Here is a 23830-nt window from a genome sequence, read left to right on the forward strand (position 1 = left end):
ACTGCTGCGGTCTTCTCAAACTGTAGCTTAAAGACCTGAAAAGGAACAGAACCGTCAAAGGATGGTGTCTTTACCTTTGGATTACTCGTTGAAACTGCTGGGCGATTTAGTTGCAACTGCTCGATACGTCCTCTCAAAGCATCCACCTCGGCCTCGATTTTATCCTGTCGACCACTGAAGCCTTCATGAAACTGGGTTAGTTTTTCTTCCATATGCGCTTCCAGTTTAGATGATATACGGACTTCCTGCTCTTCTAGTTGTGTGGAGATCTGAGATGATATCTGTGCTGAAATTTGTGAAATACGCGTTTCTTGTGCTTCAATTTTCGATGTTATTTCTGACGACATTTCTGCAATACGTGTCTTCTGTTCTTCCATCATGGATGTTATATCTGTCTTTTGCGATTCCAGTTGAGAAGCCACTGTCGATGTTTGAGCAGATATTGCAGCCAAAATCATGTTCAAGTCTGTGCTCGTAACTGTCTGCGATGTTTCGTTTTTCTCTTCAATTTTTGTTACTTCCTCGCCATCAAGATGAAAGTCATACTCTTCCACATCAATTCCTTCCGCTTCCATTGCCTCTCGTAGCCGTGCCTGAAGTTCAAGTTTAACGCCGCTTGTATTCAATCCACGGCTCTCCAACTCCTTCTTTAGTTGCTGGATCTTCAATTCACTGAACTTTGCCATGTCCTTGTTGTCCTCCGGAATTTATTCAACAATTCCTCTTCTGACACCAATTGTAACGAATTTGCTTGCAAATCCTCTTATTTGCCCTTTTGCTAGGATCGTATCGCTAAACTGTTGAATAAATAACTCCAATATTGAATAACGGAAAAATGGCCTTTATTAAAATACTTCACAATAACACTCAAACTGTGCAACGAATAGCTTAATAACCAAACTGATATCTTAAAGGAAACTGACTTTCAAAATAATAGTGCTATTGCTCGCTAGATATCGTCTTACTCGTAACTGCTTGACAATTCAAATCAAACTGAATTACTTCTTACTCGCTGGCGCCGCTTTTATAGTTTACGCTGCATACTTCTAGGCTCTTCGATTTCCAGAAGTTACTAGTTGTTTCGGCTACAAAATCGCCAGCCACAACTACGTGCATAAATTATTGCTCACTTTTGTGACAACTCAGATAAGGTATATGCATGTGTTTGTAGTTTACAGTCTCCCGCACACACATAAGCGTATAAGTAAATTCATCGGTGTGTGACATCTCATCTCTTGCTGCCTTGTATGTAAATGTTGCTCGTCGGAATGTGTACATATGTGTAGACGCAATTATTTATTCGTTTAAGTAGATACATAATGATTGAATTATTGATGTGCATTCACGTCACTGCTTAGATCGGCTTAGAGCTGGCAGCACTCCTTAGTTTTGCTAATATTCGTAACAATATGTATATATAGTTTGTGTTATAGTTAGAACGGTATTTTAAATTTGAATTACTAAAAACTAATAAATAAACATAATTTGGGAACAATACCGTTTTAAAGGGAGACCATATAATTTTACACATAATCGTATATCAACATTTATAAGCTAAATGCCTGAGGAAAGGCAAAGAAGACATTTAAATTTTCATGAATATCTTTTAGTTTGTGTAATAATCTCGCGTCTAAAATTTAGTAGGTATGTCTTATATGTATATTGAGAGCAGCTAATTGAATAGTTTTTCTTCTCTTAAAAATACGACTACTTTCTTATATGCAGAATATATGCGTTGTAAATATGTACTCCCTATAAATATAGTCATGCATTCTACCATTTTCGTTCCTTACATTTTATAACAATCAACAAACCGTTTTGATAAGTTTTATAAATAAATACATACATGGATTCCATCTCAATAACTGTATTTTATTTGCATGCTTAGTAGGTACATATTAGAGGTTTACGCCGATCACTTTATCGGCGGCGGCGGCGGAGGCTCTATTATATACGCCGGTGTTCTTATTTTAAAAGTCTTCATTTTTCTATTTAAAAAAAATAATATTTAGAAAAGGTTTGTTTATATGTATTTAAGGAAATCAACGTTTTGGCCATTTCGGAAAGATCCGAAGTTTTTGCATCAAAATCTCGGAGATCGTTAAAAAATTTTTAGGAATAGCTCCTTGAGGAGGGATTGCCCCTTGTTTGCTTACTTCAGAGAGGCTTCGAACCTAACCCCAGTCTTTGGAATTGGTACTGCTGCGGCTGCTGAAAAGAAATAGAGGTACATAAAATGCTCACACTTTTGGCTGTATATCTACGGCAAAGCGTAGTTTCGCCTGGAGTTAACTCCTAATAATCGTCGCGAACACAATTTCCTTAAATCATTTGTGGCTCCTTGGCGGTCATGCACAAATGCCACTTACGGTTACTATTAATGGTCTATTAATACTCATGACAGGGCGCATCCAGTTTTTTCGAGCTACAATTCCCGATGATTAAGAGCTACAATTCCCGATGTGCGATCAGTAGCAATCCCGACCACCAATCACTACCAAGCCTCTTGGCCCTCACACCATATGCCAGCACATAAGCTATAGGACTGCGACTTCGAACTCATATGTACCTTCGTCGACGTCACTTTACTAGAAGCTCTAGGTGTAGCTCCTAAGACTTTCCACCGGATGTTTTTGTGGCGCTATGCTGCCGAGCTACACCAGAGAAACACCTTGAAATGCTAGGGAGTGACTATTCGGTCAAGGATGCCGCCCTGGAAATCATAAGCAGTCTAAATGGATGACATTTCGTAACTCATGGGTTAAAATCGTATAATCCTCGGCGCATCTGCATAATTAAAATTTTACAAGGACCCTTGATAAAATTTTTCAAATGTAGACCAAAGTTTGCAGACGTTTGTGTTCACAACATTGATTTCAATAGTCTTCGTTAAAGTAAAACGATATTTTAGAATGAAAGTCGACCGATTTTAAGTTGAAAGATGTTAACTGCAGTTTTCCGGCCTTACGACATAAGAGTTCATTATGGATGACCGCGTAGCTTCAGTTTTCAGACTAGTTCGACTGTCCACTACGTTAGGGCAGTAGCACAGGGGGTCATTAGTACGACTGTCATGGGAAAGCTTCCGCTCCACCACTTTGAGTGTTCTTGCGAAGGACAAAACCTCTCCTGGTAAATATATGTGCCTACGTATTCACTTTTGTAAAAGGAGCCGTAACGTGTAGGTGATATTTAAACTTGGTTGATTCACTCCAAGGACCTAGTTTTGGATAGGGCCGCCAACTTTTAGAATTGTCAAACCGGGAGTGTTGGGTGGATGAAGTTGGTGTTGAAGGATGAAGTGTGAAAATCAAAATTAACATTTTAGACGCTATTATACAGTTTCGCAAATAAACAACAGATTTGAATGTAAGCCCAAGTGATTTTTCAAACCCTTCTCATACGTACTTACATATATCCTCAACTTAAGTATGAGGTAAGAATCATATCAAAGGAGTGCTTATGCCCCTAGAACCTACTAAAGGATTTTGCGTCACTGATTTCGCTTATTCTTTCAGCCAATCGCAATGTAAATTTTTTTAAAAAATCGGCATCTTTTTTGTGTAATTAGGTTTTTTTAACAACTTGAGGACAATTTGAAAACATATTCACCTTGGGCTATTTTATTTGAATTCATTGTTCATTTTTAATTTTTTGGAAAAATATGCAAAGTGAGCATATAAATTTATAATAAATTTTTTTTTAGTGTTTTGTTTTAATAACTTGGTGAATTGGGTGCTGCAAAGTCCGTGTTAAGCTGACATCCAAAGCGCCTTTTATCTTAAATAACTTTGGAACAGTTAGAAAGAGTTAAATATCGCAATTACTGTCTTATAAGTGGCAGTGGTGCGCATCCGTTGATACCACTTTCGACCATATCCGACGAATTTTCCACATGAACAATAAATGGCCTAAACAGTCTTAAACAAGTGGGAAATATAGTAACGCGCCGGACGCCGCCGCCGCCGCCGCGCCAATATTTTTGACATTCGGCGGCTTGGCACGACCAAAATCGGCGGCGGCGGCGTTTATCGACGGCGTATATCTCTGGTACATATCGAAGGTTGGTTGCACACAGATCCCAAGTGACAAATTTCAAATTTTGTATACTAGCCGTGTTTTTTGCACACGGGTATACATTTACGTTTGCGCGTAAAAAAACGCTTATCCTCGCTTAGATAATGCTTAGGAGATGCATCTAGCACCAGTGGTTATTTAACTAGCTACAGCACAGGGTGTATCGAAAAGCGGAGACACAAACCTCTGTTGTATATCTGTGTACAACCTATAGCTGATTCAGTTGCGATGAATTGTGTTCACGCACCATTTTAAGAGGTGATACATAGAATTAGTGTAGAGGTGAAACATGGACACATATTTCAGTTACATCTGAGTATAATGCGTATTGAAATTTAGTAGTACTAATTTTATGCGCAATAATTTCAGAGGTGTATTTAAAGTTTGACGCTTAGCAGTCCATAGACGTTTAAGCGTAAACGTCTACAAATGTAAAAAAAACACAGCTGCTATTAAAAGTTAGTATTAAACGTTTGAACCGAACTGCTTCGGCGGTTCAGGGGTAGCCTCGAACCGGTTCACCAACCGGTTCAAGTTTTGCATGAGTGGTTTGAACCACTGAACCGAACCGCTTCGAATTTCGAGGCAGTTGCAGCAAATACAATTTTTATCCGCAACCGCTTAGTTAGCCGTGCAATTTTGAGCTGAGCCAGTTTTTACAAATTATGTTCTATAGGAATTAATAGGTCGCTGAAGGAATACATATTTATCCAAAGGACAGCAGCGAACTGTAAAAAAGCAGTGCCAATTTTTAGGGAATTCAAGAAAGTTTTACGAAAATTTCAAATATTTTATGAAGAATTTTGAGAATTTGTTTAAGTATGCGGTTGTATATGCCCAATCACGTTTGGTCCATCCATAAGAAAACCAAAACCACACTTCAGGAAAAAATTGTCAAAAATAAATGCTAATTTTGAGAGACTTATAACTTGTACTCTGTTAAACTAAAATTGATTGGGCTACAAAACTGCATACTCAAAAAAATTCTGAAAACTCTAAATAAAAAATTCCAAATTTTAGTAAAACTTTTTCGAAAACGTTTTCGAGATTGGTTTGCATATTTTCAATTCGAAAACTAATACACGGTTTTTACTTAAACTATCGAAAATAAAAAAGGGGTATTTAATTGACACAATTTGTCAAAATTACTACTGCTATTTTATGCACGCTGCTATATCTCTCAGTGCCAAAGGCAGCTTTTAAGATAATTTCGGTTGGCGTGAAGTATATGCAAAATTTTTGGTGAAAGCTTTAATGTTTTTGTATTTGAGCAATATATATTTGCAAAATATTTTTATAGCAAATCAAGTACTACCGCAAACTCAACTAAGTGCTATGAAGCTAGATAAAATGGTAAAAAAAAAAAAATAGAAAAAATAAAAGCTTAATCTACTTACGAGTATGTACTTACAAATGTTTGTTTTCCTCGTAAGTAGTTTGATAGTAACTAAGCTGCAAAATAAGAGGAAAGTAAAGGGTGTATTTGGTTGTAATATTTCAAGTAAACTGGCAACTGACAATCCATCTACTCTGCCTGCCAACTCTGCATCCAAATAGCGAGCAATAATTTGCATAAGAAATTAATTTTCCACTACTTCACTCGCAATCATACACACCCACACAAACACATTTACACAAATAGAAGTACAACAGCAATTTCCTGCACTCAACTTTCAACTGTTCAATAATGTTTGCTCTTTTCTTTTCTTCCCCCTCTTTCCTTTTTTCCATGCTTCCTCTTCTTTTATGCATTTCTTTACTTTATGCTGCTACTTCACACGGCTAACTGCTGCTGCTGCTCATCGACTATCTGCTGTTTGTGTGGCCACTGAACGTGCCATTGCATCTGCGTGCCTGCTGTTTCATCCATCTATCCATCCACTTTGGTTGCCATACCGTCCATGCTCTCGTTCCGCATAGTAACTGCAAGCCCTGCCCGGCAGCAAAGCCGACTTTCTTATGTGGCGCCGACAACCGCACATACTCATCCCTATGCAGATTGGATTATCACAACTGCATCCATTCAACATCCATAAGGATAGCGTGCAAGGGATTCTGTCCATGCAAGGGTAAGTAAATGCAGACATTCCTTGATATACCAATATTATATGAAAAATAAATAAATAAAAAATTTGTCGACCAAAAAATTGTAGTATCGCCATGCAAACTTAAATTTTTTTGCAAATACAGGCTTAAGCAACAAGATCTATCCTATGGTCTTTATTGGGCAAGGATAATGCGTCCAACATATATCAACGACGGTCTCGAGTTTGACTTCGTTGATATACCTAGAAGTTAAATCGAAACGTAAAAAATTTAAGACCTTTCACCATTACTTGCCAAATTTTATTTGTAGATAAACCAGTTTCAAATTTGTGCCATCTTCAGTTTTATTTTGAAATTGACTTTGTAGCTGTACTCAGAAGTAAATTCAGAAATAAATAATTTGAATGATTTTCATAACTAATTGTCAAATTTGGCTTGGGAACTATCCAGTTTCGGCGTTTTGCAATCTTCAGGGCAATTTTTTCGAAGCTGACACAACGCTGAAACCGAATTCAATAAAGGTGACGGAAATATGTGAAAGGGTTGGTGGTGTACAAATTTTTATTACGTATTTCTAAGTAATATAAAATCCCTAATTGGACTAAGTTTAAGCTTGGAGGGAAAACTCTACAAGAAAAGTACGGCCCAAAATATCTCGGAATTATACAATGTAGTCTGCAGTTTAATGGCCAAAAATGTAGCGCTAGCAACTGCAACAAGGCCTCAGGAATGCTTGACTGCAGGATGTATGGCCGAAGAAGTATAACGCCATTAAATATAGGGCGAACGGTTCATATATAATCCCGAACCTAATCTTCTTTCGAAAAAGATCTTGGGACCGCAGTAGAGCCGGCGAGTTGGCGCAATGGTGTGGAAATGGCAGAAAATACACATGTATACCGATGCTTAAAAATTAACGGAAGTGGTTAGGTCTACTGCTTACAATGCCAATCCTGAAATAAGTAGCTCCTACAGGCTGCAAAATCACTGTAGTGCCTTTCAGACACGACAGAAGTTCTAGAGGAAGCGTGTTTAAGCTGCAGTTGCTTCAATATATTGTAACGAATTTAGAGAAATTCCGCTTATTTGCAACCTTCTGCTGACGTTCGAATCGCTAAACTGTTGAATAAATCACTCCAATATTCTGTATTGCAAAATGGTCTTTATTACACTATTTTGGGTGTAGTACAATTATATTTCACAATTATACTTCGCTACTAATAGCGTGCTTAAATCAAACTGCTTCATTAGTACTCAGCTTGCTCTACTTTTATACTCTCGGTTTCTTCGTTCACCCATTTTTCCTAAGGTCTAGTAATTTCGTGAACTTCATGCATGGTTACCAGCACGTACATGTATATTTGTAGTTTGTATCCATATGCATGTGTATATAAGAGTACTACTTCGGCTGATGATGACATGTGTTTGTGAGTATCTCTCTGCTGCCTTGTATGTATGTGTGTACATGATGATTGATTTGCTTACGTACATACGATTGGCTGCTTAGTATCCGCTTAGTGATACTAGTATCGCTTAGTGATGATAATATTCGTTACAATATATATTGATAGACAGGCGGCAATTAAGACAATTTTCTCAAACAGTACTTCATCAAGAAGTGCAAATAGGCATTGGATGAACTTCGCTCAGGCCGGACCATACATCTCTACTGGGTCCCTGGCTATAAAGGTATATAAGGTAACAAAAGGTCAGTGAGTCGTCAAACAAATTCTGCCAAAACTTTGTTTTAGTAAAGGAAAAAATTTAAACTGTGACTGTTTTGGTAAGAGTTCGAGCAACGAGACAAAACATATACACGCATGTTTGAAAGCGAATAATAATATGTGAGAAGTGAGCGCGAATAATTATTTTACCATCTGGCGACCTCTGCATTAAATCTCCTTGCTCATCAGGCAGATAGGCATCTGCCAGTCACTGGGCCTCCATGAGGATGCCGGTGGATATGAGAGGAATTAGAAATATAAGATAAAATCACAAGTTTTGTAGCATTTTCAGTCATTTTCATTATTTCAGCACACCCTGTATATGCGTGTGTAATAACGGGTAGAACTTTGGATCAAGTAGCTAAACAACCAAGTAAGAAAGTCTAAGCTCGGGTGAAACCAAAAATTACATACACAGCTGTGCACGTAAAACGCTGAAGTAGGAGTGGCTTTCAGGTGCTTTCGCTCATTTTCAGAGGGAAAATTGTTAAGGGTGAACCCTTAGGGAAAGTGGGCGTGGTCTTTAACCGATGTTGATTATCTTCACTCAGTCCATATAATTTGGCAAGGATTTTGTCTCTTCCAAATTTCAATGTAATATCTTTAACCGTATTTGATTTACGGCTTGTTAAACTTTCACATTTTCTTCTTCTAAATTTAGGTGGTGCTGCGCCCATATTCCAAAAGACTTCCATACATCAAAATCATCAGTATCGAAAAAAAATTTTATTGAGCCATGTCCGTCCTTCCGTCCGTCCATTAACCGATAACTTTAGTAGGTATTGAGAGGTTAGGTTAGGTTAGGTTGAACTGGCCGGTCCATGAGGACCTCACATAGACTGATTGGGTCCGTAGTGTTACCAGAAGTTTGTTTTAACGACCAAACTGAAAAACCCTATCAAAAACCAGGACCAGTCCTCTTGGCAAATACTAGAAGCTTCCTAGGTCTTAAACCACTTGCAGCTTCTAGATCTGACAGCTGTATCACTCCTAATAGCTGGAGTCTTAGCCTGGCAAGCGCAGGGCACGAGCACAGAACGTGCTCGATCGTCTCCTCCTCCAACCCGCACTTCCTACATCTGCTATCACTGACCAAGCCTAATTTAAAGCCATGTGACGCCAGAAGGCAGTGTCCAGTCATAATACCCGTCATGAGTCTACAGTCCTCTCTTTTTAATGATAGAAGCAACTTTGTTAGTCTACGGTTGTAAGACTTTCACATAATCTTCGACACTTTACAGACCCGTGCTTGAACCCACGCCTTTCCCGCTTGGTCGATCATGTGCACCTCTCGCCTTCGCTTAATCTCGCCCAGTCTAATTGGGACGTCTACGGAGCAAGCTTCAAGGGATGCGCCCTTTTTAGCTAGTTCATCCGCTTTTTCATTTCCATCTATTCCCATATGCCCTGGGACCCAATATAGATGTATGCTTCTCTCTGTCCCGATACTCTCCAGAGACTGCATACACTCTAACACGCATTTAGATGCTGTGCTATGCGAGATTATTGCCTTAATTGCTGCTTGACTGTCAATATAAAAGTTAACACGGTTGCAGCTTAAGCTATTATCTTCTAGGGTTTCCGCTTGGAAAACGCTTCAGTAATCCCGCAGCCTATAGGATCTGCTTATTTCCGGATCAGCACAGTATACCGCAGACCCTACTCCTCCCTCTACTTTGGAACCATCTGTGTACACATGTATCGCCTCGTCCGCTATTTGCACACACTTGCGCCAACCGTCCACCTCTATCGTGGCCTTAACATCTCCCTCGAAGCTCAAACAGGGAATGAGGGTAGTCTGTTCGTTTTGTGATTGATGACGCTATACTACTATGGCCATATGGTCGGCGCTCAAGCTGCCCCGAGGCACCGAGCCTGGTTACAGTAGTTAATGCTATATTCTTTGCTACCAGGTCTACAGGTGGAATGTGCAGAATGGCATGCAGTGTAACCGTCGGGGTTGTTTTCAGGGCTCCCGTAATGCTAAGCATCGATAGTCTGCATTCCCCTTTAATTTTTTGAGGTATGTTGTTTTTTGTGTTGTTTTCCACCAGACAAGAACTCCATAGTATAAAATAGGGCTTACAATCGCTGTAAAAACCCAATGGGAAAGAGAGGGCGATAAGCCCCACGTACACCCCAGCATTCTTTTACATGCATAGAGTGCCGTGGAGGCCTTCTTCACCCTCTATTGAGATATCTTCAGCGAATTTGGTACACGAGCTTATTTGGATGCAGAATAGATTGGTATTTGACCGAAATCGGATGATAACCACGCCTACTTTTTATATATATAACATTTTGGAAAACACAAAAAACCTGATAATTTAGTAAATAATACACCTAGAATGTTTAAATTTGACGTGCGGTCTGATATTGAAACTCTTGATAAAAAGTTAAAAAAAAATGTTTAAATGGACGTGGCACCGCCCACTTGTAATAAAATAAATTTTACAAATATTATTAATTATAAATCATAAATCGTTAAATCTATCGTAACAAAATTCGGCAGAGAGGTTGCTTTTATTATAAGGAATGCTTTAAAGAAAAATTAACGAACCACGCCCACGTTTATATAAAAGATTTTTTAAAAGGGTCGTGGACGAATGAAATAGGCTATATCTTAGCAAAAAAGATATTTATATCAATGGTATTTCATTTCCCAAGTGGATTTATAACAATAAATATGAAAAAAATTTAAATTAAAAAAAATGGGCGTGGCATCGCCCTTTTATGAAAAAATTAATTCAGAATAGATCCATATATATATATATGTATTATTGCGCAGCCTTGTAACACTATTAAGCACACAAAACAAACAACAACAACATTTCAAGTGTACAGCTGGGTATGTAATGTTCGGTTTCACCCGAACTTAGACTTCCTTACTTGTTGAATTATCTCGCTTTTACAATTTTTATAAATTTTCGATATCCAGGTGTGGTTATCGCCCGATTTCATTTTCAATACCAATCTATTCTATGTTCAGATAAGCCAGTATATCGAATTTGGTGAGGCTATCTAAATATTTGCGCAAATTATTGTGTTAACGGACGGACAGCTGGGTATAATAAACGTAAAAATTATGCGTTGATTTGACTAATACACATTTGTAAATATATTTACTTGCGTACTTTTTTACATTTTTGAAATTTCTTTTTTCTTTAGTTTTTCTTTTTTAAAGAGTTGCTCTAAAAATGAAGTTGTCTTAATATTCAGGCAAGGTAAATTCCATAGTTGACAAGCTTTGACTTGCAATTCGTAAATTGAAGAAAAAAAAACGAAGAACCAACTTGGAATGAGATTGAAATAACAAACGTAAAAGTTACTCAATTTCCAAGAAATGAAGTTCTAGAATCCAAATTAATATCACTGCTATCAAAGTATACATACAAATTTAATAGAAGCAAAGAGTCGACGTATCAAAGAGTTTAATGTTACTTAGGAAGGGGATATTCGCCCTGAAGTCAAATGAAGAAAAAAGCGAATCAAAAATAAAAAAGAAATAAAAAAAGTTATATACAAAGACGGCTTCGAGAGAGACAGAGAGAATACACCCACAGAACCCTGTAAAGTTGTATCGACCTTAACTCATAGCGATTTCTTTTCTGAATATGTCACCATGTTGGTTTTTCTCAGCTCTCTTGCTTAAAGCTGCAGACATTGGTGCTTTATCGGTAACCGTATCGGTAACCTTATAACAGCTGATTCGACCAAACTTATGGGTATCAATGCAATCGATTATTGGTGCCGCTAAGGTCGTAACCGTATCGTAGCCAACCAATTGGTTTTTGGTTTACCGTCGTAACGATAAACAGCTGATTACATTAGGGATACGACTACAGCGATACGACATACGGCGCCAATGACTCCCGCTTAATTTTGTGTGTTGCTTTCACAAAATATTTCCCAATGAAGAAGAAAATGCTTACCATTACCTACAAACTCGGCTTTTTTGCAGAACGCTAGGTAACCTTCCCTCCCTATTTCCCAGTGTTTATATCATGTTACTCCATTAATAAAGTAGCACCCTGTTCCAGAGAAGCACTTCTCATCATCAATTACATAGGGTGACTGCTATGACAGACCTATTACAAACTGCTGGCCTCTACACGGTCGCTAACAATGGCAAGGCAAACACAGTTGTTATGTAACATTTTTACTTCAATTTGTTTGCTATTCAATTACTTTATTTAAATTACTTTTAACATTTTTCCATATTGTTACAACCGGCTGTTGAGATGTTGTTGTAATGCTTGTAAGTGTCACGCGTTGTGATGTTGCCTTTGATTTTAGTTGTAATTTCTCATCCGTCTCTGGTTGCAACACTCAGCGCTCTGGCAGGCTTCACGCAATTTTAATTGCATTAATTAGTTTAATTATGCTTCATGAAATGTAAACATTTATGGATGCTCATAAGTGGGTGAACGAGAGTGAAGAGCATGTCATACGCATCGATATTTTCACGGTAACCATAATTGTGATGAAGTTATATTAATTGATTTTTTTATAACTTATATTGGTTTAATTTAAATTTTGTTATAAATGTTGTATTATCTGTTGAGTCAATATTTCGTTTTACAAATAAATCTAAGGTCTTGACTAGGCATCGCGTATCCCCACTAACATCCGATAGAACGAGCTGTGCTTTTTGAACGAATTTTGAAAACATTTTCATCTGTTCGCCATCTAACGTACTTTCGTCACCCTTTATGACTTTAAATCAATCAACATTACTTACTTCATTTCAAAACTTGTTGAAATTCATCGATCTGTGCGGCACCTGGCGGAATCTTACTCGCGTAATTTTGCATAGTCACAGGGCTCTGTTTCATGTATGTTCTAGGTTTCATAACTTTTAAGCAATAACTTTTAAATAGTTTTAACCTCTTACTCTACTTTCATCTCTCATGCTTTTCTATATCCTTTTATTCACTCCTTTCTCCGCGTTTCTTTCTCACCCTGTCTTTTCTATAATTTCTTTCTCTCTAGCTTTCACTCCTTCTCCCTCCCCCGCTCCATCTTTCCCTATCTCTCTACCTTAGTCAAACTCCCTCTTTTTCAGTCTCTTCTCCATCTCTTATTCCCAATCTCAGTTTCAGACCAGTCCCACTCCCAGCACCAGTTCCAGAGGGTTGTATGTATTTTTGAATACTGTTTCATAAAAAAGTAGAAACAAAATATAAAAAATTAAATTAAATAAAATAAAATTAAATAAATTAAAAAAATTAGGGGCGGACCACTCCTAATATTTTCGGGTATGCAAAATAGATAAGATCCGATTCTCAGACCTGCTCAATATGCTCACGGAACTTCATAAGAACCGATCAAGCCATATCGAATGAGTTCAACCATAAACACTGTGACACGAAAATTTTATACATAAGACTAGCAGACTCGGCAGACTTTGTTCCGCCCTAAATTTGGTCTAGAAATATTACTCATAAGAAGTTTTTACCTCTTACTATCCCTCGCCTTCTCTCCACTTTCCTTTATCCTGTTATCCATTCCTCTCTCTGCGTCTCTTTCTCTCTCTCTGCCATTTCCGTCCATTCTATTCTCTCGAGCTCCCCCTCCTTCTTCCTCCCCTGCTCCATATATCTCAATCTCTCTATCTTTGTCTAACTCTATCTCTTTTTCAGACTCTTTCTCTTTCCCTCGTTTTTTTTTTTTTTCTCCAGTTATTTTTATTTTTTTTCATCCCTTACTCCCAGTCCCATTTTCATAAAAAAATTTAAAAAAATGTCTAAGAAAAAATTAAGGGGGACGACGCTATCCATTTTGAGGCATGAAAAATAAATAAGATAAGATTCTCAGACCTACTCAATATGCTCACAAAATTTCATGAAAATCGGTTGAGCCGTTTCGAAGGAGTTCAACCACAAAAACTGTGATACCAGAATTTTATATAAAAGATAAGATATTCCCTATCTGCGATGCATTCAAATCCCACTAAAAGCAAAGAAAATATTGCATTCAATCTGGATACATGAAATCAGATCTGAACAATTATTGCAATTTTTAAGGAAGTTTCTGCATACATTACACAAAGTGTTTTGCTCTGAATAAGTAAAAGAATATCATCATTTTCAAATTTACCATTTTGCAGGACGCCAAGTAACCCAATCGAGAGGGAGGTCATCACCAGGGTAATATGTAGAGCGGGACGCCACACTTGTACCAATAGCGTCTACCCCAGAATCACCTACGACTGAACTAGTTAGGAACACGTTCAAAAGGTAGCCAAATGGGCAATTGCCGTTTCATTGGCAACACAATGTTAAACGTCTTAGTTGAAAGCCATACTTTAAAAAGACGCATCAATCCCGAATTGTTGAAAATAGCATTTTTGGTTTCTATTACAATAATTTTAAAAATTGTTCCAGAAATATCCCCCCTTTTAAGAGCAAAACAAGCATGACACTGGGACACAACAAAAAATATAAAAAATCGGTGAAAACTTCGACTTATTTCCCAACACTTTGAAGCCTTTCTCTTACCTAAACTCTTGCATATATTTCGCCATAGATCTAACATTTATACAATGACAAGCAACTTACACTTAAGTAAATTCATATTAAACATGCCTAAGTCCTTTAGAGGGCACCGCCTAGGACATCGTCATATTAAATTCGCTAGTTGAAAGCACGGAAAAGCTATAGAGGTCGAACTAGTAGTGCTACTGAATGCACTAGAACGCACCAGTTTTGAACTAAAGATTTTCTGTACAGGGTTATTGTTTTTATTACACATATCTTAATATGAAATTTGCGACAAAAGCATCTTTCTGCTACATTCCAAGCCGAAAAGCATCCAAATAAATTTTGTAACCAGAAACTATACTTTACACTTAAAAAAAAAGACTAGTAAAATCAACCGAAATACGGGTCAATTCAAGCGAAATTTCTGTCAATTTTTATCTATCGCAACAAGATGTTGAATCAACTGCGCACAAATAGTTGATTCGTAATTGACCGTTTTAGTAGTCAAATGAAGAAAAAAAGTTGTTGCGACAAAAAAAAAAAATAAACAAATGTAAGGCGCGATAACCTCCGAAGAGATCTAAGGCCGAGCTTCTCTTCCAATTTGCGTCGTGCTCCTTTTTAATTTTTCCTACAAATTGGCGGGACGGGGCCTACTTGTTTTATATCTACTCCGAACGGCATCTGCGAGGCAGATGAGTTTTCACTGAGAGCTTTTCATGGCAGAAATACACTCGGAGTGCTTGCCAAACACTGCCGAGGGGCGACTCCGCCTAGAAAAATTGTCTTCTAATTGAAAAACCTTATTTCTAAAATTTTGATGTTGCTTTGCCCGGGGTGCGAACCCTGGGCATTCGGTGTGGTAGGCGGAGCACACTACCATCACACCACGGTGGCACTTACTAACCGAACTTCAATTGGGCGCACATCAAATATGCTGGCACATATTATACAATATACACTTTATAATTTTGTTTTATTAAACACACTTCCAACAAATTTTATATTTTATAATTTATTTAATTTATAGTTTTGAACTTCGCTTTGCAAATAGAAATGAAAATAGTAGTCACAAAACTGTTTCTCAATTCTTTCAGTTCCAGCTCAGCTCATTCTCAATTTCTTCTCTCGCATGTAGTTGCCACACTTGATTGTTTCGAGCAAAACTTTTAGTATAAATGTTTGACATAACATTTTAAATAGATAACTTTTAAATTATAGAAAAGTAAAGAATTAAATCGCAGGAAAGTAATTCACGACTGGAGTAACTTTACATGTAATTCGGCAAGTTTAATTTTCGTAACACTTTAAGTTGAAACGATTCCAAAACAACTCAAACTTTTATGTTTCCGGAAACATGTTTTTTATTATCTTATTAGATACGTTCGCGTGAGTGAAAATTCGTAAAAACTTGAACAAAATATTACTAACTTTAGAAAAATCCTGTTCGTTCAAACAAAAATTTTGCAGCAAGAGGGCGCAATTTTGCATTTCGTTTGGAGAAGTTGCAAAATTGTACCCGGTAAATAAGTGTCCCGGTATCTCATAATTTTTTGCACAGTAAATTCAAAAAAGGTTTTTCGTTTTGTACTGATAACTGAAAAACTAGTTTTTTGTTGTTTTCCCATTTTGTGTGTTTTTTCGATTTGATGGTTTTCTAATTTCTTTGAAATTTGCTCATGTATTGACTGTTGATCGCTGTTGAAATGACCAGTGAGATAAGTTGTGTTAACAAAAAAATCAGTTATTTTGATTAGGAGTCTGTCAGTTTTACAGAATTTTGTTAACTTAAGAGCGACAATTTCTGTTCTGTTGAAATTTGTTCGCTTGACAAAGAACTCGGTCGAATTAACCGTATATCGATAAATTTCACTGAATCTCCGTTAAGTCAAGAACAACAGAACAGATTTGTTGATTTTACTAGCACCATTTCTTTCGGTGTATCGAAGATCTCGTCATGGTGTTTCCGAATTTTAGTAAAAATAGCCCAACACTTCAAGCTTTTAAGATATTCGAAATAAAAGTGTTAAGAGAAAACGTTTTAGATTTACTTGAGGTCATGCCACTTCTAGACCGTTTTTAAATCGTGCTTTTAGAATATATTTTTTTGGAAATCATTTATTGAATTTGCTGAGTTTCACAAACTTCGTCAATATGTTCCAATTTTTGTCAATCGCCATAAAAAATCTGTACAGTCTAAATTTCGGGTTATTCTCGGGACTGAATTTTCAGGTCACGAAAATCCCGAGAGACAAAAACTCCAGAAATGGGCAGCCCTATATGCAAAGGGCTCACACTAAATACTCGCCCATCCCATTGTTTCCATAAAGCAAAAAATAAAACGAAATAAAGCTGCTTAATTAAACCATGTTTACAATTTGTCACATTAAACGGCAGTAAATAAAAAAATACAAAGCCAAACAATTTAATAGAATTATAAATGGCGTTTAAAGTAAAAAACAAAATAAAACAAGTAAGGAAGGCTAAGTTCGAGTGTAACCGAACATTACATACTCAGCTCAGAGCTTTGAAGACAAAATAAGGGAAAATCACCATGTAGGAAAATGAACCTAGGGTAACCCTGGAATGTGTTTGTATGACATGGGTATCAAATGGAAGGTATTAAAGAGTATTTTAAACGGGAGTATGCCATAGTTCTATAGGTGGATGCCTTTTCGAGATACCGCCATAAAGGTGGGCCAGGGGTGACACTAGAATGTGTTTGTACAATATGGATATCAAACAAAAGGTGTTAATGAGTATTTTAAAAGGGAGTGGCACTTAGTTGTATATGTGAAGGCGTTTTCGAGATATCGAGCAAAATGTCGACCAGGGTGACCCAGAACATCATCTGTCGGGTGCCGCTAATTTATTTATATATGTAATACCACGAACAGTATTCCTGCATGATTCCAAGGGCTTCTGATTTCGCCCTGTAAAACTTTATCATTTTGTTCTACTTAATATGGTAGGTGTCGCACCCATTTTACAAAGTTTTTTCTAAAGTTATATTTAGCGTCAAAAAACCAATCCAATCAGCATGTTTCATCCCTTTTTTCGTATTTGGTATAGAATTATGGCATTTTTTTCATTTTTCTAAATTTCCGATATCGAAAAAGTGGGCGTGGTCATAGTCGAATTTCGCCCATACCAAGATAATGTGAGTTCAGGTAAGCTGACTATAATAAATACAAAGCTGAATGCATATTTTATGTGTATTAGTTGCATTCTGTTTGTATGTATTGCAAGCAAGGTAGATCTGTGAATAAAATATTAAAATATGCATATTTATTAAAATATTTATACATACATACAAATATTCTATTTTGACTTTATGCTTTTCTTTGTTTATTTTTATTTTTTATAGAAAATGTTGATGGCAAACGTTTACAGCGTTTAAGTGAACGTCAGAGCGCTTTTAATTCCAAATACAAGAAGACCATTGAACAGCAACAACAATTGCAACAACAACAACAAAAACAACAAATGCAACAACAACTAATGTATAACAAGGATAATAGCAACAATAATAATATTATGGGCAACTCGAATGACAATTTGGACAATACATTGAATAGCAACAATTTTAATGCGATTATGGATGTAAGTATAAGCGAGAAACGAAAAAAAATATCTTAGAAAATAGCAACGAAAACAGAAATAAAAAATTTACTATTACTCTGTTGTCGTTGGTATTTTAAATAGTGCAATTTACCACAATTGTAACGAGAATGAATCAAAACTTTTTCTTGTTCTTGTTTTATATATATAAATGTTTAACTCTGTTAGTTGTTTACCTTTAACTTCGAAGCAAAACCTCGTAGTAACGTAAACATTTTTTAAGCTTCATTCAAAAGCAATTCCGGGAAGTGAAACAAAAAACCTATTTTATTTAGAGAATTTTTTTCGGGGAAGTTGATCAGGAACCGACCTATTACAAATACCAAAAATATTTTCCAGGAAGTATGCCAAGGGGGTAGCGACGTATTCCAAAAATCTATTCAGAGATATATTTTTAATGGAAAAAATCTGTCAAGGAATTTTTTTCCGGGGAGTGGACCAGGGAAAAACTTATTTCAAACAAAAACCACTTAGACAATTTTTCCAGTGAATTGGATTAGGGAACGAACTTTTATCAAAAAAGCTATTTTAGGGATTTATTTTCAGGGAAATGGACTAAGGGCCAACCTATTCCAAATTATTAATTTTCTTCTGGGAAATGGACTCTATTCACAAAAAGATATTTAAGGAACTATTTTACAGGGAAGTGAATCCAAGGCCACCCTATTCTAAAAAATCAGTATAGGAAACTTTCTGGAAAGTTAACCATGGACCGAATTAAAAAGTCCAGTGTCCGACGAGAGACCGTTTTACTCCTGAAAATTTATTAAGGGAACTATATTCTAGGAGAGTTAATCAGGACTGACCTATTCCAAAAAAGCTATAAAGGAAACCTTTTTGTGAGAAGTCGATAAGAGCTCAACCAAATTTGAGTATGCCAGAGGACGACCTATTTCAGAAAAGCTGTTGAAAATTGTTTTTTTTTACTGGAAATAAGCCAGGGACCGACCTATTCAAACACATTTTTTCAAATTGTTTAATAATTTGGGAAAAATTTAAACAACGTGACATCAGAACGGACAAGGCGACAGCTGTTTCGATTATACCTTGTAAATCTCGTCAAACCCTTCTCTCCCGAGAGTGGGATTTGAACCCGCGCTCCTACGATGGTTGGAGTGTTACAAACACATTTAGGCACGTCACGCCTTTATGCAAATTGGTTTTCTTCGAAGCGAATTAGAGATAGACCTATTTTAAAAAATATTTCAGGAACCTCTTTTTCGGAATTTTGAAGCGGGACCGGCTTATTTCAAGAAAGCTATTTAAGAAACTCTTTTAAGGGAAGTAGACCATAGACCGGGTTTTTTGAAAACTTTTTTCCGGGTATAGACCCTCCACTAAGTATGCCGAAATAATCAGGATAGGTAGCTAAGTTGATTTAGCCATGTCCGTCTGTTTATCGGAAACGGCCGCATCGGACCACTATAACCATACAACCGATTTTTCGGAATAGAGGGTTTTTCTCATTTTAACTGCTATAAGATTGAAATTCACAGGATATTTACATGTAAAGCATGTAATTTCTTCCTCATTTTTAAAGCTGGAAGCTTGAAACTTTATAAAATTCTTACATATAAGTCATACGTTATTGTCTGAAAAAATTGTCAAGATCGGTCATATATATAATATATTTCCCATACAACCGATTGTTCAGACAAGAGTTTTAACGTAGTTTCTTCCTTACTTTAAAAGCTAGAATCTTAAAACTTCACAAGATGCTTCCCTACATATCATGCATTATTGTCGGAAAAAATCGATGAGATCGGTCGTGTATATAATATATATCCCATACAAATGACTTTTCAGATTTTATGAATTGTTCATTGATGAAAAGTATAAGGCCTTCGGCACAGTCAAACACAGTCCCGTCCTTACTTATTTTCATATAGTTTTGTCTACAGACATATTTTTGTATAAAAGCTTCCCACAGGGAGCTTTAAACGCCCAAATCGACGCATACATATTTATGTAGCTACCGCTGAATGCCCCAAATAAATAACAATCGTAAATTTTATTTGAATTCTAAAAATGTTTTCCCAATTTTATTAGTTTCCTTTACTACATATTTTTTGCCAATTCTCAATGAATTCACTTGAATGTATTTTTTTTTTTTTTCTTTTCATTTTCAATTCTGCCGCACCGACGCACCGCACTTGGCACCGCTCTCTACGCACGCTTGGCTATCACACAATTTAATACCGCCTGTGACCCTGCTGCTTTATGTATTTTATGGCTTTTATTGTTGTTATTGTTGTGCTTATCCGTGCACATCATTGGTTGCACATTTCCCCTTGCCGACAATCATTCGCGCCGCTACGTTTTTCATCACTGGCTGCTATAACTAAATTTTATTATGGACCATTATTACGTACCGTTACGTCCGTTGTTATTGTCATCGTTGTTGTTCTTCGTTATGACAATTGTCACTAAATGTCCACATACCTACACACCCACCAATAACACCCGCACAACAATACTAAAATATAGGATAAGGATGATAGTAATCGGCATTACAATCACATAAATTCACAATTTACTTTCACGCCAGAGGAAATCAAATACGATAATAAACATTACAAATATCTTAAATATACGGCCTACAAGAAGGTAAGTTGAAGATGTTTGTGTGTAGATGAATGTGTGTATGTACATATTTTAGAGCGGGTAAAATTTTTTTTTTCCATCAGGAGTATTGCATTAAAAAATTAGTAGCCAATCGAATGCCTAATGAAGTCAAAAGCACAATGCAACTCTGTTGGGAGCATTCAGTTTCTTAGTTTTTGGTGTGTTCAGTGCTTAAAAATGTCATTTGTCAAAGTAAATGTCAGTGTCTGCATGGCGGAACGATACAAGATGGCCGCATCGAACAGCTGATTATAACCTTTTTTTATTTGATTTGATACATCAACTTCCGGCGCAGTGCGATTTTGACATTTGTCCATCGAATTTACATAAACAAAGTACATGGAATTCTTATTTATGTATGTAGGTATGTCACCATGCTGCCACCTTGCATCGTTCCGCCATGATTGTCTGTCATATAGCATTGTAATTTTATTCGCTTTCGTTTTAGTAGAAAAAAATGTTCAAATAAAACCTATGTTTTCAAGCAATAAGCTAAAAAGCACAATTTTTATAATTTTAATGTAATTTATTTAAAAAATTATTTTTTTTTTAGAATTGACCTTTTTAACGTATTTTTCAAAATAAAAGTAATGTTATATTATTATTTTTTAAAATCTTTTTTGCTCGAAGTCGGACTTAGAGCTATGGTGTCTTCAGCAATTTTTCTTAGAATCATCTGTAGATTAAGTTTTTGCTATACTTCTGACGAAAAAAAAATCCATCCATACACAACATAGAAATATAGTGTGATACCAAAGGACTATCTTATTCCCAACAAAAGTGTCCTAGTGCTGTTTACCCTCAGAAGAAAACTATCCTTACCAGAACCATACTTGGGTAGCACCAAAATCCAATTTCCAATGGAAACAAAATACTTAGCGGTTACACTGGACAATCTTCACGTGGAATGCTCAACTAGATGCTACCTTAAACAAAGCAACAGGAGCTTTCTTCGCCTGCACTCGACCCTATGGCAAAACATGGGGGCTATCTCCCAAAATAGTATACTCTACATTTAATACTGTTGTCAAGCAAATAGTCATTTATGCTGCCTTAGTTTGGTGGTCAAAGATCCCGCAAAGAATCGCAACAACAAAATTAAGCAAATTTCATGGACTATTTTGTATTCGCGTAACCGGTGCGATGAGAACGTCCCCTGCTGATACACTTAGTGACTTAGTGGAAATAACTGCATTCCCTTTTGCAACACGAAGACTTCAAAGTATTTATGAGCTAAGGATCGGAAACATGACAGAGCATATGGAGGTAATAAAAAAATATATAAAAACCCATATTGTAACTACGCGATGCAGGAATTTAATGGAACTTTGCGGTGGCTATTGTGGACTAAGCCTTTTGGGAAAAAGGGAATCCATATACGCAGAGGTCTGGTTAACGGATAGATCAAAATTCGATAAAAGAAAAAACGGGAGCTGGTATCTATGATCTAAAATTCAAGCAATCGAAACCAATGGGATTATAGGCCACTACTTTTCCGGCAGAAATCAATGCAAAGAAGTTTACGGTATGGAATATCTATGGAGAGGCTTATCCTTGAAGAATATCCTCATTATGCTAGACAGCCAGGCAAATGTGCGTGCCTTGCCGTCTTAAACAACTATGAAGGTCATGAACGAGCAAACTATCTAGCCAAGCAGCACTCTATGGTCCAGAGGCCTTCTATGGACTCACAAAATCGTACACTAGAGAAATCATAAGTAAGTGACAAACAAAGCAGGTCAGGCAACCCTGTATTGACTGTCCGTTACAAAGGCTGGCTGCAAATTCATCAATGTGGCAGGACAGAGACTCTCTAATTTAGGTGACATGACTCTCAATCCCCTGCGTTATATAATAAAAAGCCTGAAGAGAACAGGTCTGTTTCAAACGGGTGTATAACATAATCCCGACTTATAAAATTCCGAAACACAAAATCCCGACACGACCAAAACCTGACATAAAATTCCGACAACACGTAAGGGAAGTCACATATGATTTCATAAGAAATATACACCTTCTGCGCAGCAAGACTTACCCGATCCAACACCGGCTACGCCATCCACAGTATTTCGGCGCAGAACAACTTTCTGCATAGGCCTAATGTGTAAAAATAAAATTTTAATAAATTTGTTGGCGGGTTTGGGAGTTGTCGTGATCTTGCCTAGTCGGATTTTTGTCTTTTCAAGAAATCGTATTGTTGGGATTTCGTTATATCGGGATTTAATTATGTCTGAAATGTGTCTTGTCGGGATTTCTTCTGAAAATTGTGGATTATGTACTGTCGGGATTTTGAGTGTCGGGATTATGGTGTGCACCCATTTCAAACTAGCATTTTGTATTGAATTTTCGAAAAAAGTTATTATATTCGGTTACTTGAATGTCACATAAAGCGTGAATGCTTGATTTTAATTTGAAATTAATTAATTGATTGCGGTTTTCCTTTCATTTATCCATTTGCAGGACAACCAATACCCAGAGGACAAGCACAAAATCCGCGGTTATAATGAAGTTGTGGAGAAACCACAAAAGTACAACAAGAATAGCATGAACAATGGTGAGCGCAAATCAAACACAGAAACAATAAACCAATACACACCTACACACACACATATTAACAAAACTTAATCATAAGCAATCAGTAGAGCAATTTACATAATTTCACTTATTAAATATGACCTTTCAAACTTGTGACAAACACAAATGTCAGAAACATGCATACACTGAAACGCAGGGCACCTAAATACACACACACACACACAAACATTTCAACAATCAACCAAAAACAGCTTTAATCACTTAATCTCATTTACTCCAATCACTCATACACTCGCAGGCTTCCCATCCAAATCGCCCGAATGTAAACCACAACAGCTGACCGCTATTGGCAATCGCCTACTTGATTGGTTCTCCGTTATAATGGCCGATAGCAAGAAACGACGTCAGCATAGCCAAAAATCGAAAGCACATTTCCCACCAGCTTGCAAGACCGAAGCCAAATGGATGTTTGGCCATTTGGATTTGAACAATGATGGCTATTTATCGCTACAGGAAATGTACGATTTGGAACATGATCAAAATGAGCGTTGCATTAAGCCATTCATAGATACATGCGATTTAGATCAGGATAATTCGATAAATACACGCGAATGGTGTCGTTGCTTTGAGAAGACCGATCGTCCATGCGCAGCGGTTCGGCGAAGAATCGCTGGCGATTTTGCAGGTGAGATAGGTACAGGTGGACTTTTATTTTATTAA

General features: G+C 36.8%; 1 protein-coding gene across 6 annotated transcripts in view; it reads left to right on the top strand.

Annotated features, from left to right (window-relative positions):
- Cow (Proteoglycan Cow) overlaps positions 1–23830 on the top strand; it is a 289126-nt gene that overhangs the window by 255830 nt on the left and 9466 nt on the right. For 3 of the 6 annotated variants that reach the window (XM_067762880.1, XM_067762878.1, XM_067762879.1), the window contains exons 6-10: positions 5998–6146; positions 17697–17932; positions 20438–20557; positions 23036–23129; positions 23409–23804. In XM_067762880.1, the coding sequence (XP_067618981.1) occupies positions 5998–6146; positions 17697–17932; positions 20438–20557; positions 23036–23129; positions 23409–23804 (995 nt within the window). The remainder of the gene's footprint in view (positions 1–5997; positions 6147–17696; positions 17933–20437; positions 20558–23035; positions 23130–23408; positions 23805–23830) is intronic. The other 3 variants (XM_067762883.1, XM_067762881.1, XM_067762882.1) reach the window with 2 other exon arrangements.

Source organism: Eurosta solidaginis, chromosome 1 (assembly GCF_040869045.1).
Source record: "Eurosta solidaginis isolate ZX-2024a chromosome 1, ASM4086904v1, whole genome shotgun sequence".
NCBI classification, from domain to species: domain Eukaryota; kingdom Metazoa; phylum Arthropoda; class Insecta; order Diptera; family Tephritidae; genus Eurosta; species Eurosta solidaginis.